Source organism: Pleurodeles waltl, chromosome 6 (genome assembly GCF_031143425.1).
Source record: "Pleurodeles waltl isolate 20211129_DDA chromosome 6, aPleWal1.hap1.20221129, whole genome shotgun sequence".
NCBI classification, from domain to species: Eukaryota; Metazoa; Chordata; class Amphibia; order Caudata; family Salamandridae; genus Pleurodeles; species Pleurodeles waltl.
Window position 1 is genome coordinate 23444907 of NC_090445.1, and position 19980 is coordinate 23464886.

Genomic DNA, 19980 nt, shown 5'->3' on the forward strand with positions numbered 1-19980 from the left:
TTTAATCCAAGTAACAGACTCACACACCCACCGCTCAAATGAACTCATATTTCCCTGTACTAATCCACCACTAATCCTTTTGAGTTCCGGAAGTAGAGTGCTACTGGCAGAAAAGTTCATTAACACTTCGTCAGGGGTAGTAAGCGCAATATAAATACAGTTACAGTGACCTAATTACTTACCGGTAATCTTCATTACTCCAAGTCCTGGTCTTCCTGGTCACAGTTCTGAAATCTGAGGTTCTCGGTAAGAACAGCGTTCACCTGCGCATGTCAAAACTATTTTCTGTAGTTAAAGAAACAGCCTCATCTTGAGTACTATGCCCTGTCCCTCCTCTTCCTGTAAAAGGTGGAGCATCCCTACCCACTTCCTGCTGTATATCGGCCAAAACATAAACTGTGCAAGGGCTCAGAGTAATGAAGATTACCCATAAGTAACCAGATCATTACCTTCTTGTCTGTCTTCCCCATTCCAGTACTGACGCATGAGGATGCTCTCAAGCCTTTTATAGAGGCAGGTCACATTGCACATTATTTAATACTGCAGCTAGCAGTTGAGTTCCACAGTTTGCTGAATAATCACCATCAAGTTAAACTCTATAAATGTGTGTGGCATAGACAATGTAGCTGCAAAACAAACAGGTTTTTCAGAAGCATCTGTAAGCATCACCCAGGGATCGGCTGAGCCTCTTGTTGACTTCACCTGCACAGGGCCAGAAAGAGCCAGACACGCAGAAGCATATGCTTCCATCATCGCATCCTCAACCATCTGCTGATTTTGTTGGACAACATATTGTACCCCTATTGCATGCAGAGACAGTCTTCCTCTGAAGGAAGTGGTGGAAAAATCTGGGAGAACCAAACATCTTATGCATGGAAAGCAGAAAGGACCCTGGATAAAAAGATGGATCTGGACCAAGACAATTCTGTCATGGAAAAATGCAGACAGGGAGGGGAAGAAAGAAGGGCTTTCAAATCCCCAGCCCATCTTGCCAAACAGACAGCCAATAGAAAAAGCATGTTAGCTGACATATTTTTTTAAACTGCAAAGGTTAAAAAATGTTTTCTAATTCCTGTAACACCACCTTTATAATCTAGGATTGAACAGGAGAATGCTTAGCAGTGGGTCTTAGGAAAAAGGCCCATATTTAAGGAAAATGACGCACAAAGATATTAACGCAAGCTAACGCCATTCCTTAGCACCATCTGTGCACCATAAAATAATAAAATAACGCACAGCGGCGCAAAGGAATGGTTAGCATAATTGAAAGTGATGCTAGCCGGTGCTGGATGGCGTTTGGAGAAATGGCGCTAGTCGGCCAAGAATGACGCTAGACTGATTAGCAGCAGAAATTCTGCCCGTAGTCAGCCTAGTGTAATTTCTTGGTCACATAAGCAGGCAGAAAATGACACCTGTCCAAATATGGACGGGAGACATTTCCAACACCACAATGCCCACCACAGGGGGCCAGTGTCCCCCGGACAACCCCAACAGAACCAGTGCCAGCAAGGGGGCCGCATGTAAGTGGCCCCCAGTGGCACACAACAGGTAAGCACGTATACTTACCTGGGAGAGGCTCCCTCCACTCGTAGTGTCCCTGTGGTGTGGGTGGTGGTGATGCTGGGGGTTGGGGTGGGCATTTAGGTGTTGGACTCCATGGTGTTTCCCTTTGAGAATGTGCCTAACATCTTTTTAACGCCTGGTTTGACCAGGTGTTAAATTTGAACACTAATCTGTCTTTGCGTCATTTTGTGGCTCTGCCTCCTAGGTGCACGTCATTTTAGCGAGGTAAATATGGCGTTAGGGGGCTAGTGTCATTTTTTGGGAGGGAACGCCTACCTTGCATATCATTGTCACAATGTGACGCAAGGTGGGTTGGCGCTTCCAGAAAATGATGCTAACTCATATAGTTTGATGCTAGATGGATCTAGCATCAAAATATAAATTTGGAGTTAAGTTAGTGCTGCTTTAGCATAAAAAAAATTATGCTAAGATGGCGCTAACTTTTCATGCATATGGGCCAAAGTTCCTTAGTAATCTGGAGCCTACGTCGGGCACTCCAAGGATGTTGGAACCTCAGACTACCTGAATCAACGCCCACTGGCAATGCAAAGTCAAGACAACCAGACCTAATGTCAATCTAGAATTTTTAGATGGAAAACATGTAGAGGCCTGAAGACTATTTTAGATGCACAAGTTTTGAAAATTCTTCCAGTGGCGTTCATACCCTTAGGAGTAGCTGGATGGCGAGATCATTGACTAGTGGTGAGTACTTCAATGGAACATCCGTGTGATTCTAGTCTCAACCTTTCAATTCCAAACCTCAAACAGAGCTTCTGTAGAGGTGATTCCAGAAGCTGAGGACATTGAAGAAGTGATGCAACTACAGGGAGTACCCAATGGGGCTGACCTGACATCTGCAGTCGGAGAGAATGTCAAGTTCGATGAGGCCAGCAAAGGACCATCAAAAGGACTTCTGCGGGATCATCCCAAATTTTCCTCACCACTTTATGAAATAACAGGATTGGAGGGAATGCATAGAAAAGTCCAGCTGGCCAATGCAGGGCGGGGGCATTTCTCCTTGCCTGCAAGCTGTTCATGATGTGATCAGAGTACAAACACCAGGCAACATTGTGTTCTCACCCACGGCAAAAGATCCAACCAAGGAGTTCCAAACTTTGCTGTTATCATTTCGGCCAGTCATGGACACAGGCACATGACCACTGAGGAAGGACATTCTGTGCTTAACCAGTCTACAAACCCATTCTTTGACCCCTAAATCCTTACCCAAAAGATACATCACTGAGAGAAAAAGACGATTGGACTCTGCTTTTGGCTCTCCCAATTTGATGAGCCAGAATTGCTCTTGCAATATTGCTGTTGCTTTGGATCCATGATGCTTGATTCTGAAGTAAGTGAAGAAGAGTGTGATGGATTGCTGCCAACTCATTCCAGTTGAAACATTGAGACGTTCCTCCTGTGACCAAAGACCCTGTGCCAACCTGTCCACCAAGGCTTCTCCCCAAGCTCTACCTCTTGCATCCATTGGAATGGCTAAGGATGCAGGGGTATTGGAGCGAAAACCCTGGTCTATATTGTCTTGTATCAGCTATCATTATAGGTCCTGTTATATCTGAGATGAGACTCGCACCATCGTCACATAGTCCTCTTGCATGGAGACGACCATTGCAGAAGATGCTAAAATGGAGGATGGAGATGAAGTATGGCCCATGGAATGATCATCACACAGGCAGTCATGAACAGTTAGCCATTGTCTCATCAATGCCTCTAATTATTCCAATATCTGGAAAGGCAGGGGATTAACTTGTTTTTCCTTGTTTGGGAAAAAGTACTCGCCCTACATCCATATGAAGGAGTTCACTAGTAAACTTAAGTTGTTGCTTTAGATGGAGCTTTGATGTATTTTGATTTAGAAGAATAGCATACATCTATTGAACATTGTGTACTTCCTGCACATCCTTGCAACTCTTTGAGAAAAAAGGAACAAATTGGCCAGTTGTCAAGCTAGGGGTGGAGTTGGATGCCTTTAGAGTGACTAAAACCCAGCAGAGAATAGGGAATCTTTCTAAAGACTCTTGAAGAAGATTTTATTCTGAAAGGATGAATTTGAAATTGGTATTGTACACTCTGAACACAAAATCCCAGATATTTTTGACAGTATGGATGTATTAGCATATGAAGGTACACATGGAGTAGGTTCAATGACTTCACATTCTCTCTTGGCATGATCATCGGGATTATACTGTTCAAAGTTACAATTTTCAATGTTTTTTGCAGCACAAAGAATTTGTTTTTTTTCAGATTAAGACTGGGATGAAAAACCTGGCAACTTTTGTACCAGGAAAAACACTGAGTAACCTCTCAGTCTTTTCTTTTGTTCTAGAACTGGAATCAAAGTCTTCTTGGTAGAAAATCTAGAACTCTCTGACTTAGAGCTTGTGTTTGACAAGGACAGTGAGGTTCTGGGTTGGCTTAAGAAAACTCTGCGAGTTGTTTTCGAAATTGAATTTGGTGTTGAATCCATCCTCCTCAATGTTCATGGGTTGTTGAAAACTCATCTCTTCCGGTTGTAATTTGGATGTCTCCTCCTACCTTGACAGCGGCGGGACATCTTTGTGAGAATTTGTGCGCTTTATAAAACTAAATCAAATCTCTTCAACCAAACCCTCCACCTCTGGAATAAAGACAGACCAGAGTCATTCGTTTTCTGTCGTCCACTGATTTTTAAATAGATCCTCCAGTTGTGGTCCTAACAACTTGGGCCCTGTAAACAGCAAATGTATTAACTGAGTCTTTTGTGAGGAGTGAGCCTTCCAGGCCTGCATCCAGGTGTGTCTTCCAGCCGCCCCCCTGCACTGGATGCCGATGTACCTGCATATCGGCTGTCAAAGGCTCTATCCAACAGGTCACTCACCTGTAGTTCCATCATTGACGCTACAGCTCAGACCCTGTTTGTTCTGGTCTATGTATGAAAGTCTAGAAGCAGAGGATGCACAACCTATGTGGAGCAGGTGGGGCTCATATTGCACAGTTAGATGCTGTGTACATGCCTTTTAGCTCCACTTCCAGCTATTTAAGCACTGCAGCTGGCAGTGCAGAAACCTCTGGAATAATAGTGCCTGGGGACGAAAGGCCCGCTATAAGAGGATCTGCTTTCACTGTCGTCGGTCATTCCTCAGCAAGTCCTTCCAAAGGATATTTTGTGCCAGAGACCTTGTAAAACCAGATTTCTCCATTTCACTCCACTCCTGAGTCCACAGGTTTATTCATAGCTCCAGGATCTTGCTTCCTGTAATGCTGGAAATAATCCTCCTGTTCTGGCACATCCACTGGTTCAGGGGGTGACCAGTAATGCTGTGGAGCACTTCAACCAGCCCCCCCCTTGCATTAGATAGCTCTTGCATTCTTGCTCTCCTCAGCATCACCTGGAGAAGAAGCAACCCTGGACACCTTAGCTAGAGGCATATCCCTGCTTTTGAATGCTGCTGCAACCACCATATCAAGCATCTTCTGGAAGGCAGCCCTGGATAAAGTTCTCCCATAACTACTATTGGACCTCCAAAGAGCCTGCTCGTCAGCAGCATCTAAGTCCTCCATGTAGTACCTTTTCTTGGACCACTTGCATGGCTCCATTCCATCTCGTTTACATGATGAGTCCGGAAAACTTGTGCAGATCCTGAAGCTACTCTGCATTGATGGAAACAAAAAACTCAAGTTGCGAGACGACTCCGCCATGACAGAGTCAGGCAGGTGATCGCGCAACACGGAGAAGTACAAAAAGTAAAAGGTAGATGTGGGCAAGCCAACAAACTAACAGGGAAAAGCCAAAGCCAACTCAAGGGTCAGCTCTGGCTCTAAGAGCCTGTACGTGAACCAAGCCCTGAAAATATTTAGCATGTAGATCATGCAAGGAACATTACATTATAATATCTTATAGCATTAGCAAATATAGGTATGTGACAAGGAAATCTTAAATTTGGAATTGGAGTTAATCCTTTGTTTTCTCATTATAAAATAGCTAAATTACTAAAGGAATCTGAGGGTTTTTGTAGCTGTAGATTAGGGATGAAATGCTCAAATGTGCATATTTTAATAGCATATTTAATTTTTAGATCTGTACGTCGAAACGTTTTAAAACTAGTTTTATTGAAATATGGATTGACAGCACATCAAAAGGCTCTGAAATTTCCAACTAAAATGGCATTTTTGGATGTCACATGTTCTATAGAATTTTGCTTAAAAGCAATTAAGAAAAGTTTGGAAAAAGTTGAAAGTGTGTAGTTTTATTGGGAGGGTTACATTTTATGAAAATTATTTAGGATTCGAGGGATGTAGTGAATGTCATGCCGTGATTATAATGATATTTTTGTTATTTATTTTTTTATGTTTTCTTATGTAATTTAGTTTTTTTAATTGTTTGATGGACTACGATCTGAATAAATATAATATTAACTGAAGGACTGATATGGTGAGGTGTCTTCAACTTTCAAGAAAGGGTATTTGTTTAACATGCGGAGCATTGTTTCACCGTAGTGCACCTGATCATTTGAAGAGATTTTATTCAAAGTTAGAGGTTTTAAACATGAACTGACAAACATTCCTGCCCTGATGGCAATTGTATTAGTGAATTTAGAGGCAAATCAGTTGTCATGTTTACCTTAAATGTTGCCCAGATTCTTAGTTTAGATGGTGCAACACTTTAGGCGTGTACACACGTACTTGAAGGTGCTCTCATATGAACAAAAAGGACCCCCAGTGAAATGAAGTATTTGCCTAGGATCACTGAGTTCGGTCTAGCAGGGGATGTTCCCAGATTTTCCAGTTACATACTGTGTAATTCAACCTCTGTATTGCTTTCTCCTTAGTCAATGAGATTAGAGAGTGGATGAATTCACATTTTAATTTGTTGAATTTTAAATGCCCTAAACCTTACCCACGAACATTTGAGCGCTTCACCAGACTACATAAGACATGTTTTTCTGCACATGGCGATTTGTCAAGATTCACAGGCTGCTGGGCCAAGGCCAGGATTTGAACCTGGTTTCCCGTGTTATTTAGGGGCCACCTGTCGACACTAGGGGCCAGATGTATGATATTTGTTTGCACTCACAAACGGTGCAAATCACAAAATTCGGCCATTTGCGAGTGCAAAAAAGTGGTCTGCGATGCATGAAAGGCATTCGCAGACCAAAAGCAAGAAATTGCAAAAATTGCGAATTTTTGCATTGCGACCTGGTTTTGCGGCTCGCAATTTGCGGATCGCAAAATCCACATCGCAAGGAGATGCAGCAAAAAGTCACAATTTGCGATTTTTCGCAGAATGGCATTTTGCACATGCAAAATACCTTGAAAAGAAACTAGGTGGTAACCTGGTGCAAAATTAAAAAATGCATTTAAAATGCATTTTTAAATTGAACATGTAAAGCACACATGCCCTTTTGGCATGTGTGCACCTTACATGTCCCCCAAGAAATTTTTGGGGTGCAGCAGAGGGGGCCTTAGGCCCCCAGCACCCTGGGCTTTTGCATTTCCAAAATTGCGATTTCTGGTTCAGAAATCGCAATTTTGGAAGTGCAAAAAATTCGCAGCTATGGGCCAACAGGCCCATAGGTGCGAATGGGGCCGGTATCGCAATTTGCGATTCGGTAATAGCATTTGCGATTTTTAAGAAATCGCTATTACGGAATCGCAAAAATCATACATACCTTTTTGCATTTCTGAAATAGCGATTTCTTAAAAATCGCTATTTGAGAATCGCAAATCAGTTGTATGATGCATCTGGCCCTAGATCACATCACCTCCCAAGAAAGCTTGGCTCGCTTTGGTCTCGAGGTTCCAGGAGGACCTCAAGCTGAGCCAGAGCCAGGCTTGAGCCTGGCTGGGTTTTCAGTGCCTGCCCACCTCGAGTAAAAGGTGAATAAATCTTCGATAGAGGTAGATATTATGCCTTACCTTGACCTGGATAAGCACGTTCAATCTTGTTACAGAGTGTTAGAAATGGGGTCTTTGGTTGGCAGTCAGGTTGCCCTCTGTTCAAGCAAGGACCCTCACTCTAATCCGGGCAAAGGATAAACACACCTGGTTAACCCCAACTCACCCCGTTGCTAGCTTGGCACGAGCAGAAAGGCTTATTCCAGAAGTAATGTGTAAAGTATTTGTACCAACACACACAGTAATACAGTGAACCACTACAAAATGACACAACACAAATTACGAAAAATAGTAAATATTTTATCTAAATAAAGAAGCCCAAATACGATAAAAATCCAACATAACATCATTAAAAATATGATCTTAGCACTTAAAAACACAAAAACAGTGCGAGCACAAATGCTGCAATTTGATGTTAAGCAGCGTCGTGACGGAGTCGTTTCCTACAATGCAACGCTACTGGTGCCGTTTACGGAGTTGTGCAGATCTCCAGGTACAGTACCTTTGTAAAACAAGTAGAAAACAGGCCGGTGAGCGAAGCGTTGTTAGATTCGATGTGGCGTCGGTTCCGGAGCTACAGGGCAGAGGAGCAGAGGCATCATGCAGCGGCATCGAGTCCTTACTGCAGAGCGGTGGAGGTGAGGCGGTGTCAGTTGCGAGGTGTCGGTCCCATGGTACCTCCAGCAGAGACAAAGGGGGTGATTCTAAGTCTGGCGGGCGGCGGAGGCCGCCTGCCAGACTTCCCCCCTCCAGAATACCGCACCGCGGTCGGAAGACCGCTGCGGCTATTCTGTGTTTTACACTGGGCTGGCGGGCGACTGCCAAAAGGCCGCCCGCCAGCCCAGTGTAAAACTACCTTCCCACGAGGACGCCGGCTCAGAATTGAGCCGGCGGAGTGGGAAGGTGCGACGGGTGCAGTTGCACCCGTCGCGAATTTCAGTGTCTGCAAAGCAGACACTGAAATTCTTTTTTGGGCCCTCTTACGGGGGCCCCTGCAGTGCCCATGCCATTGGCATGGGCACTGCAGGGGTCCCCAGGGGCCCCGCGACACCCCATACCGCCATCCTGTTCCTGGCGGGAGAACCGCCAGGAACAGGATGGCGGTATGGGGTGTCAGAATCAAGCTGCGCCGCCATGGAGGATTCATTTGGGCAGCGGAAAACCGGCGGGAGACCGCCGGTTTTCCACTTCTGACCGCGGCCGAACCGCCGCGGTCAGAATGCCCAGCGGGGCACCGCCAGCCTGTTGGCGGTGCCCCCATCATTTTAGCCCTGGCGGTCTTGGACCGCCAGGGTTAGAATGACCCCCAAAGTCTGGTGAAGTCACTATGCTGCGTATTGACCCGACGGTCGCGCTCACGTCACAAGGTTACAGGCGCTGCGACGGAGTCGGGTGTTACGAACATCGGTGCTACGACACTCTGATCTCAGCAAAGTCATGCAGGATGAGCCGCGATGCGAAGCCTGCGGAGATTTTGGGGTCCATGGCTACAGGTGCAGGCAGCGTCACAGGTTCCGTGCAGCGGTGCCCTTAGCGAAGTTGCACGGCGTCATCCGGTGTCATTTCACAGGATTTCTCCTGAAATTCACTTCCAGGGGCCCAGGAACTGGAATGGCACCCTCTGGCAAGCTAGAATCCACAGCATGTAGACTCAAAACTGGATGGTGAAGCCTTTGTTGTCCTTGAGGCTTCAAAACAGAAGGCAAGCTCTACCCCAAGCCCTTGGAGATACCTCTCAAGCAGGAATGCACAACAAAGTCCAGTTCTTGTCCCCTTTCACAGGCAGAAGCAGCAGCTGCAGGATAACCCAACAAAGCACAGTCACAGACAGGGCAGCACTTCTCCTCAGCTCTTCAGCTCTTCTCCTTGGCAGAGGTTCCTCTTGATTCCAGAAGTGACCTAAAAGTCTGAGGTTTTGGGTCCACTACTTATACCCCTTTCTGCCTTTGAAGTAGGCAAACTTCAGAGGAAAGTCTCTGTTGTTCACAAGATTCTGCCTTGTCCAGGCCAGGCCCCAGACACACACCAGGGCTTTGGAGACTGCATTGTGTGAGGGAAGGCACAGCCAAATCAGGTGCAAGTGACCACTCCTCCCTCCTCTCTAGCCCAGATGGCTCATTCGGATATGCAGACTACACCCCAGATCCCTTTGTGTCACTGTTTAGAGGAGATTCACAAACAGCCCAACTGTCAGTCTGACCAGGACAGGGAATCCACAAACAGGGAGAGTCACAAAATGGTTTAAGCAAGAAAATGCCTTAGGGGTGCCTTACATGTATAAAAAGGGAAGGTTTGGGTCTGGTAAGTGGGTACACTTGCAAAGTCGAGTTTGCAGTTTACAATTGCACACACAGACACTGCAGCAGCAGGTCTGAATCTGGGTGGAACAATCATTGCTGCAGGACCACTAGTAGCATTTGATTTACAGGCCGTGGGCACCTCTCGTGCACTTTACTAGGGACTTACCAGTAAATCAAATATGCCAATCATGGAAAAGTGAATTACACATATAATTTACACAGGAGCACTTGCACTTTCAGCACTGGTCAGCAGTGGTAAAGGGCCCAGAGTACCAAAAGCAGCAAAAACACAGTCCATCACATAGTTCTCTGATCTTTGTCTCTTCTTACTCTTATTCCCTGTCCCTTCATTTTGTTCTTTCTTTTTTCTTTCTCTGTCTTTCTTCGTACTTTCCTTCTTTTCTGTGTACCTTTTCTTTCTTCTTACCTTTTCTTCCTTCTTTCTTTCTTCTTTCTTTCTTGCTTTTCTTTTTCTTTTTTCCTTCCTTCGTACTTTCCTTCTCATTCTTCCTTTTTGATACCCCATTGCTTCTTTCTTACTTCCTTCTTTCCTTATTTTTTACTTTCTTTTTTATTTTCTTCTTCATTCCTTTGTTCCTTCCTTTTTTCATCCTTCTCTTTTTATTCCTTCTTTCTATTTCTTTCTTTCTTCCCTCTCTTCTCTTTCTTTTTTCTTTCCTTACTTATTACTTCATTCCTTCTTCCCTTTCTTCCTCCTTCTGTTCTTTCTTTCTTTCTTTCTTTCTTTCTTTCTTTCTTTCTCCCTTCCTTACTTCCTTTCTTTTTTCTCTCTTCCATATTTGTTTCTTCTTTCATCTCTCATTCTTTCCTTCTTTCTTTCTCTTTCACTTCCTCCCTCCTTGTTTCTTTCTTCTCTTCTTTCTTTTTTCTTTCTTTCCATTTCATTCTTTTCAGTCTTTAGTTTTACATCCTTCACAGCATTCTTACTGTCTCCTTCACTCCGCTGTCTTTCTGTCTTTCTTCCTTTCTCTCCCTTTCCTTGTTTTTTTTATTACCCCATCCTTTGTTCCTTCCTTCTCCTTCTACCTTTCTTCCTTCTTTCCTTTGTTCTCTTTCCTCCTAACTTCTTCTTATGTCTTTCCTTTTCCATTTCTTCTTTCTTGCTTTATTCCTTCTTTCTTCCTTCGTTACTTCCCTTTTTTCTTCCTTCCTTCATCTTTCTTTCTTCATTTCTTTCTTTCTTCTTTTGTCCTTCTCTTTTTTCCTCCCATCTTGCTTTCTCTTTTATTGATCATTATTTGTTCCTTCCTTCTCTTTCATCTTTTGTTCCTTCCTTCATTTTTGCCTTCCTTTTTTCCTTCTTCTCTTCCTCCTTTATTTTTTCCTTTCCATTCCATTCTTTTCTGTCTTTTGTTTTTTTGCTTTTTTGTCCCCCTTACTTCTGCTGTCTTTAGATCTTTCCTCTTCCCTTTCCTTGGTTCAGTGTTGGCCCCTCCTTCCTTTGTTCCTTCCTTCTCTTTCTTCCTTCATACCTTCCTTTTCTTTCTTTCTTCCTTCCTTCCTTCCTATCTTTCTCTTCTTTTCTTTCTTCCTACAGTCATTCCTTCTTTCCTCCTTACATCTTCTTTATTTCTTCCTTTGTTCCCTTATTCCTTAATCATTTCTCTTTTCCTTCCTTCTTTCTTTCTCTCTTTCTTTCTTCGATCATTCCTTCTCTTTCATGTTTTGTTCTGTCCTTCGTTTCTTCCTTTCCTTTTTCCTTCTTCGCTTCCTTCTTTATTTCACCTCTCCACTACATTCTTTTCAGTCTTTTGTGTTTTTTACCCTTCCCACCTCCTTAATGTCTCCCTCACTCCCCCTGTCTTTCTCTTTTATTTCCTCTCTCTCCCTTGGCGGGGTTCGTTTTGCCCCCTCCTTCTCCTTCTCTTTTCTTCTTTTCCTCTCACCGTTACTCCCTTCATTCCACCCTTTCTGTGCTTCTCTCCCTTCTCAGTGCCCTTGGCACCCAGACAGTAATGGCTCATCCCTTCTCTCGTCCCCAGGTGTGTGCCTGGTACCTTCAACCTTCAGGCTGATGACCCCCGCGGTTGCAGCCACTGTTTCTGCTTCGGACATTCCACTGTGTGCACCACAGCCCCCGGGTATGGCGAGCGCCTCATCAGCTCCGACTTCCATCACGGTAAGAGATGTGCAGCCAGGGATGTGTGCTGCCAGGTGGGTAAACGAAGATGCCATGGCTGAAGGGTGTGGATTTATGATGTGTGGGTTACCACAGAGGGGGGATTAGTGTTATACGATCCCTACTAAGATAATAGGACTGTGGGTTAGAACAACAGAACTTCAGAGTGTCTGGACTGAGTCTATCCACACCAATTCTTGGCTAGCTCACAGTGCCTCACCTAAACCCCCAACCTTACATGGGTAAAGAGTGTTACGATAACCTGAACATGACACTGACTTCTAAGGAAGCCGTGGAAACAGATCTTACCCTTTCGTTATATTACTCATACATACCCAGGCGAAAATACAAGAGAGATACACAGTAAGTTTTCAGTACATTTATTAAAACAATCATAGTCTTGCATAGAGAGAATGAGCTTTGATAATTAGACAGCTGAACCAAAGCAAAGTAACCAGCATTATGAGCCTGGCAAAGAGAATGAACAATCCAACCATAGTAAATGATTTCTAAATATTCCTACATAACTTTAATCCTATGCTGAGACCATGGTGGGTGTACCCTCTGCCTTTGCTCGATCCAAGAGGTTAGCCTTAAGCTCTTTACCTGAAGAACTGAATCAGGAGTCAGCCTGCTGTATGAATGGCATCCTTTCAAGAAGCTGGAAGTTATCCTCAGCAGAGCTGTATGTCGAACACAGCATTCATCCCAGGACAGTCGCGGCTGGAGTGCCCCTCTGCCCCTTCTGGATCAGTGTATTGTTTATATTATCAAAGCAGCACTGTGTTAGAGGCACAGCTCGGATACAATGATATGTCTAGATGTTAAAAGCTGTCTCCGAACGGGCAACGCATATCAAGTACTGTGTTCCTAGCCTTGAACAGAATGCACTGCTTACATGTCGAGAAAAGGCTAGCCAAAAAAACAAGCAACATGTGCACAATATTCCTAGAAATTCCTAGAATAAGTGCAAGCAATGTTTCTAAAACATCACTGCTGAAAGGCGGTGCAGCTAAAATGTGTAAAATATAACATATAAGACCATGGATGGGTAGGTTTCAGGACAATGATTCTTTTGGATGCTCTACTGACAAGTCTTCCACTTGCATTTTACAGGCGCCCTCCTACTCTGCCCTCAATTTTTTTTGCACTGGGTCCTGCACCTCAGGTCCACTGGGGGCTCCACATGTGTCTTTGTTACTCTCCAAGCAGATTGCTGGACTCTGCTGGACTGTGATACCTCTGAAGTGTTACCTTTCCCTTGATATGGAAGAGTGCCTCCTTAGCTGGAGAAGGAGACTGATGGTTGATGGCAGCACAAGTGGTAGAAAAGGGCACATTTTACCTTTACCACTGGGGACGAGGAGCACCCCACTCTTGTGGTAAAAACTTTAGACTCCAATAACTGTGGGCCTTCTCTGCTATAAGTGTGCGTGGTGATTGTGTTTACAAGCGGTGCTAAGCCTTGGTCAGATGCCATCTTTGAGTCAATGCTGCAGAGATCCTTGTGCACCCAAAGTGACTATTGGTGTGGAAATATCTCTGCAGCTTTGACTCAAAGAGACACCTGACCAATGATGGGCACCTGTGTGTTTTTTCTTCCCAAGATTGCGGCAAAGTCCATGACAATGCAGAGAGCCTCTCACTCTGCCCTACCTTAGAAATTGAGCTGCTTTGTGGAGGATGAAGATGATCTGCGTGGAAGACGCAGCTGGCCCATGTCGTGGAGAGAACAAGAGAGCCAGGAGAATGTTGCAGCCCCCCTGACTTTGGCCACACAGAAGGACATTTGAGCATTCAGAAGGTCAGGGATCTAGAGGAGACATGTAAGGGCTTCACTTGTGGTAGTTTGCATTACTCCTGCGTTCGGCCTTGAACAACCAGACCTGCACCACCAGCTTCTGTTCCCAGGAGGACATAGCATTTATTCTTCCTCCCTAGAGCCTTAGGTTGGACTTCGTTGGCTGAGGTTCATTGCACAGAATATGGCACTATCATTCAAAGATGCCCGCCGTCAGAGGTTTATGATTTTTAAAGAGCGGTTTCCCCCATTTGCTGGTGGGAACTAGTGGATTTAGATGGTTCTGCATGCTTTGAAATACCCCCACAACTTATACAATCTGACCAGCTTCTCCCCATAATGTGATAGTCTTAACTTTCTCCTATCTGGATAAGGCTGAAAACATTGATAAATGTTGTACCTCAATTCCTTGTCCCTTAGTTCCTTAGATAGGAGTGCTGCAACATCGCATTCTAGAGACTTGCAAAGTCCATCAACTTGCAACTTCCTTTTAAAAAAAAAAAAAAGTTTCACAAGCTTTAGGACACAGCGGGTGGAGTGTCATCCCAGGAGTCCCCATTAGTGCTCCCAGTGCCAGCTGACCCACCTGCCCACCCTGCATTGTCTTCTGCCACATTGTCTCCCCTCTCTTCTCCAGAGGGTCCCAAAGGCCTGTCACCTTTCCTGGCCAAACCACAACATCTCTCTTACCCACAGATCTTTTCTGGCCCCAGCTATATTTCCAGATATCTGCATGGACTGAACACCCTGCAGTTGGAAGACAGCCTATATGTATGAGTTGTGGGTGAAAAACCTGCATTGCTGCCCATGGGACTCATGAGCCAGAAAATGTCATCTGGCTTTGCCTGTGCAAAGTTTCCTAATCTCTGTTCCAGAACCTTTCCTCTTCTTGCTCCTTTCTTTTTTTAGTGTCCTGACCTTCTTGCTTCCATTTTCCTGGTTACCCCTATGGCTGTATGACACTTTGGCACAGTGCTGGGGCAGCCCTGTAGATGTGTTCCTCTCTGCCTTCTTGTCCTTGGCTTCTTTTTCTACCTCAAAATGTCTATGACCTCCCTGGACTACTCTTCATTCACTGTACTGTTGTTCTTGGGTACGTTCTTGTCTCTTTTATGCTCATCCCCTTTGCCTCCTTCCCTATCTCCTGTGGCTCTGAATTCTTCCTTGGTGGGCCTAATAGCTCAGTTTTCCTCTTCCTATTGTCCTCTTTTATCTTCTCTTCCTCTCTCTTCCCCATTTTCATCTGCTCTTCCCTGTCAGTCTATTATTTACCTCCTCTTGATGCCTCAAAGTTATCTCCTCCACTGTGTCTTATCCTCTGTCCCAGAGTTACTCCATCTATTCCTTCCTTCTCTGTCCATCTTGATGGAGCCTCCTTCCCGGGGCCTCTCTGTGAGCTTCTGCAGTCATTTTCAGCAGCTCTGAATCCATCCGCTGCCACCTCTTGGACTCTTGATATGGTGGCCCATGAGATTCCGGTTGACTACTTGGGCCACGACTGGGAGATAGAAAACAGTTGTCGCTTGCTTGAAACTTTCACATCAGGGCAGGGTCCATCTGTTGTGGAGTTTCTCCAGGCTCCTCCTTATCATCAGTGCTTTTTAACATCCACGCGTGGCCTCTTTCCCACCTTAGAAGATCCTTTGGATTCAGATATTTGTCTTAATTGGATGACCCTCAGATCCACATCATCACCAGACTAGATGATCTTACTCCAGTATCCACATTTGGAGACTGATTCAGATCTCAGCGGACAGGTTAGTCCATCATAACGGTGACGGATATCTCGTCTACTAAAATATAAATGCCATAGGATATAATGAGATTCAGATTTCGGCAGATGGGATATCCATCACGCTGTGACGGAGTAACTCATCTGCAGAGATCTAATTCAGGCCCCAAGTCTGAAGAACAGCCTGGTTGATATACAACTGTGGATGAGTCACATTTTTTAAAACGTATTTTTTGGAAAAGGGGACCTTTTGATTTTTGGCAACACCTGAGCCCTTTGGGATTTTAAGTTGTGCCCCCTGGGCTGGGCTAACCTCCTCTGCCAGGTGCCTCTATTGCTCAAGTCTCCCACCTAAAAGCACATGTCAATGGAGTTGTCTCCTTGTGCGCTTGACATTGTGTAAGGTAATGAAGATTCTTACTTTTCCTTTCTGGACATACCTTCCCTTGTAGTGTCTGCCTTGATCTTGTCATGGCTAGAGTACGGTAACGGCTTGTATCCAGGTCTCTCGGCCATCATCTCTGCCACAGGCAGCCAATCCAGAACATGCCTTTTCTGATCAAGTGCAAGGTACGAAAGTTCAACCACACCTCAGAGGCACGGTCAGGCCTCCACTGGCCGCCACTTGAGCAAAGAGTAAAACTGAAGGCCCTGTGCTCCTAAGAGGACCCAGGAGGGCCAGAACCTCAGACCTACCAGAGGGTGGTGGATTAGACAAATACCACTCTGAAGGAGTGGGGTCAGTGACAAATAAGAGAGTTTCAGTAGAGGGGTCTATATTGGAATACAATTTACAGCATTAAAAAAAAAACTATCAATACAACCCCGCCCCGTTTAGTACCACGATGACCATCAAATGTAGCATATCCCAGAGGGTAAAGTACTTGCTCACATGGACACAATCACCCTTTAGCCACATCTTGATGACACAAATAATGTCAAGGTCATCTCATAATATCGAGATACTATTTGCAGGGCAATTATTACTGCTGATTCAGCAGTCATAGCAGTACATCCAAGGACTGAAGAGTTCGGAAATGTGTAGAGATATCAAAAACTTTACCACTGAGAAGTTATTGTGAAAGAAAGAGAGCTAGAAATGTACAGGAAGCATTTACATCCTCTTGCAAAGTGGAGAACTACTTCAGAAAATCTCAGATGACAAACAGTTGGGACTCACCATTTCTCGGTTACGGGCAGCATAATGGGCACAGGCACATTGGCTTGCTTTCGGAGCGCCGTCAGCATGTCACCTGATGAGCACACCTGCTGTGCTGTCCTGCTACAAACAGCTTTTATTAGGCATCAATATGTGCCTACCACTAGACCTCAAACAAAGATGTCAGTAACCAAATGTGCTGATAAAGAGGGCAGGCATGTGCCAAGTGCCCTGAGCAGCAAAGCAATCCAGAGCTGAACTCTGAACAAAAATGATGCTTTGAGTTCTCTTACCACCCTAGATGGCTTTATTGAGTTGAGAACAAGCTTGAGTTAAAAAAAATAAGGAAAATATAATACACACGTGAAAGAAATAGGATTATTATTTGAGGTTGTTGACTACCCACCTCAAGGAATAATCACAGCCCTTGTCAGAGTGAACCTTCAAAGTCACTAAATTAACCTGAGCTCAAACCCCTTGTAGCTATGGCACAGAGCACATGGGCGTAAACTAGGGCAGCGTGTAAAGTATTTATTCAGCACCAAAACAGTCATAAAGTCAAAATGACAAACAATAAAAATCCCAAAGCCAATTTGAAAAACAGACTACAAAATAAAATAAACAAAATGACACCAAAAAGATGAAAATCCAATATGGGTAGAGGACGTATGAATTTTAAAGTTTTGAGAAGGAACAGCTCTAAAAAGCGCTAGGAGCAAATGATAGATTTTGGTTGCGGTAGACCTGGACCTAGGTGCAGTTTCAAGCTGATAGCGATGGAGCGGGGGTCAGATACACCAACCAGGTTCATCCTGGCCAAAGATTTCACCTTCTGACTTTAATGCTACTTTTGCAGTAGTTCTTGTTTGCCTTACTGCAAACGAGCCCAAAATGCAACATGCAAGGGCATTTTCAAGATACCAAGGCCTTCATTAAGATAATGGCGGTCAACGGAAGACCGCCAGCAGCGGCGACCGGCATCCGACAAATAATGACTCATGGAGCCTCGCCGCCATTGATGGCGGTGAGAGCCGCCATGGGCCATGCTGGCGATCGGTGGCGGGGGTGGATGCTGCTCCACCCTCACCGCCACATCAGTCCAGACACCTCCACGCCTATAATGATGCATTCATAGGCGTGGCGGTGTATGGAGATGCGGTGATTCCTTCGGAGCAGCATCCAGGAAGCCCGTTCCCTCCCGGAGCAGCACCACAGAAAAGGTAAGTGCTGCCCGAGAGGGGAGGGGCTGTGTGTGTGAGCGTGCGAGTGCATGGGGGTGTACGTGAGTGTATGTGTGGGGGGGATGTGTGTCTGAGTGTATGTATGCATGTGTGCATGTAGGTGAATGAGTGCATGAGGACGTGGGGGGTTGGGGTTTGGGGGGAACCTGTATGTAGGGGTGGGGGTGGTGATGGTCGAGCTGGGAGGCCTACATGGGGTTTTGGGGGTGGAGGGTTGGGGTCGGTTTTCAGGGTTCGGGGGCAGATCCAGGGGCTTGAGGGGGTGGCTGGTTGTAGTGGGAAGGGGGGGCTTGCGTGTCACATACAGGTGACAGGAATGAGTATTCCTGTCACCCGTATGCTTTCCGCCAGTAATTACCTGGTGGGATATCCCGCCAGGAAATCCCTGGTGGAAATGGGATCATAATCCCACTGCCGGTCCGGCCTCCATCGCCGGGTCAAATGTGCCTACAGTCGGCCCGGCGGTTGATTTTGTTCTGGCGGTGGGTAGTGAACTGGCTGCAAAGCCAGTACTGTGAACTACTGTGTTCAGTATGTGGCGATCTAGACCGCCATGGCTTTGGCGGTAATGACCTCCACCGCCGGCGTGGCGGTCCAGACTGCCATGTTCATAATGACCCCCCAAGAGTCTTCAGTCACACTAAACTTGGGAATGACGGCTGGGTGTGTGTGTGTGTCTGTGTGTGTGTGTGTGTGTGTACTATGGTAATCCCAGTGTCCTTCGATATCTAACACTAAATTCCAGTTTGAAACAGCCACTGTACTCACAATAAAACAAGAGACAGACGTCTGGTAGGACAAAAGCAGGGTCCCCCAGCAACCAGACAGTGTGTACAGAAGAATTGTCTTGGCATCCTGTTCTCTCCCTTCCAAGTGTGCCCAAATGTTAGATTTGGCTCAACTGGCTTGTCAACAAAGATTTGACACCAAAGTGTGAAAAAGGATGCCTACAGCCCCCAGCCTACGGATTCTGCTGAGTTCAGAGAAATCATCTCAGCTCACTCAGTTCAGACTATTTTTTGTGCTGCTAGGCATTTCACTCCTATTTCACACCTATTCAAGGCTGAGAGCAGGCAGGTACTTAGCTAATTAGCCTGCTAACAGTTCAGGCAGGTAAAAAGAATGTTCTAAAAGTTACTTTCCTTAATATTTATTAAAAAGCAAACTTCAGAACTCAAAATAGTTGTCCCATTCCTGAGATACATTATTAGGACTTTATTCATTGCTCTGGTTTTTGATAGCACAGCTAGGCCTGCCTCAGCGAGCATAGCTTTGAGGGCCTCATCGCTGCAGCAACATGGTAATACTAATTTTCTACATGTCCCACTTTTAAATACCATGCACCCAACTTTGGGGACTAGGAGGCTCACATAGGGGTGACTTCCAAATATTTAATAGAGAGTTTTTTACCTGTTTAAAATGGTTTATTTTGGCAGATCGTAGTGTAAAGCAGCCTTTGCTGGTGACATGCACCTCTGACCAGGGCCAAGATTTGCCGTTGGAGGTCCAGATAGTTGTTAACAATAAAGTTGAATGATTTGGCGTTTTGTGCAAAAGTCGGAATGCTGTTCAGGGGAGAGAAGGATTCCAATTACTCTTGAATAGGGTGGTTGGATTTCTTTAGAGAGAGAAGTAGAAAGTTTTAGTTTCATCAAGTTCTTAGTGGTAGTTTCTCATCCATGTATTAACTTTATCAAGGGTGGAGGGTAGAAGCCAGATATCTTGAGGGGATGAAATCCTCAGGTAGATCTGGGTATCATCTGTATATTTATGACAAAGAATTCCTGACTTTCTTAAAATCACACAAAGAGTCTAAGATATAGATTAAGTAGGGCAGGGGAGAGGATAGTGCCCTGTGGAATCCCTTGTTTTAGTTTGAATTTGCCCAAGGCTGAGCACCTTATTTCTACTATTTGTGAACAGTTAGACAAATAGGAGTCAAATCAATTTATGACTGTCCCATTGATGTCCATCTGTTCCTTCAAGATACTAATCACAGCATGGTGGTTGATTGTATCGAAGGCAGACGAAAGGTACAGAAGCACAAGTAGACAGGAGTTCTGTGAATCGAGAAGGCAGAGAGAGTCATCCACAGTTTGCAGTAGGGCCACCTTACAACTCTAGCAACACAAAAGGATGATGGACGGAGTGCTGA

General features: G+C 45.0%; 1 protein-coding gene across 1 annotated transcript in view; it reads left to right on the forward strand.

The window, feature by feature from the left end:
* The window catches only part of LAMC3 (laminin subunit gamma 3), a 527783-nt gene that overhangs the window by 235221 nt on the left and 272582 nt on the right, over positions 1-19980 (forward strand). The window contains exon 8 of the mRNA XM_069237073.1: positions 11756-11892. Within this exon, the coding sequence (XP_069093174.1) occupies positions 11756-11892 (137 nt within the window). The remainder of the gene's footprint in view (positions 1-11755; positions 11893-19980) is intronic.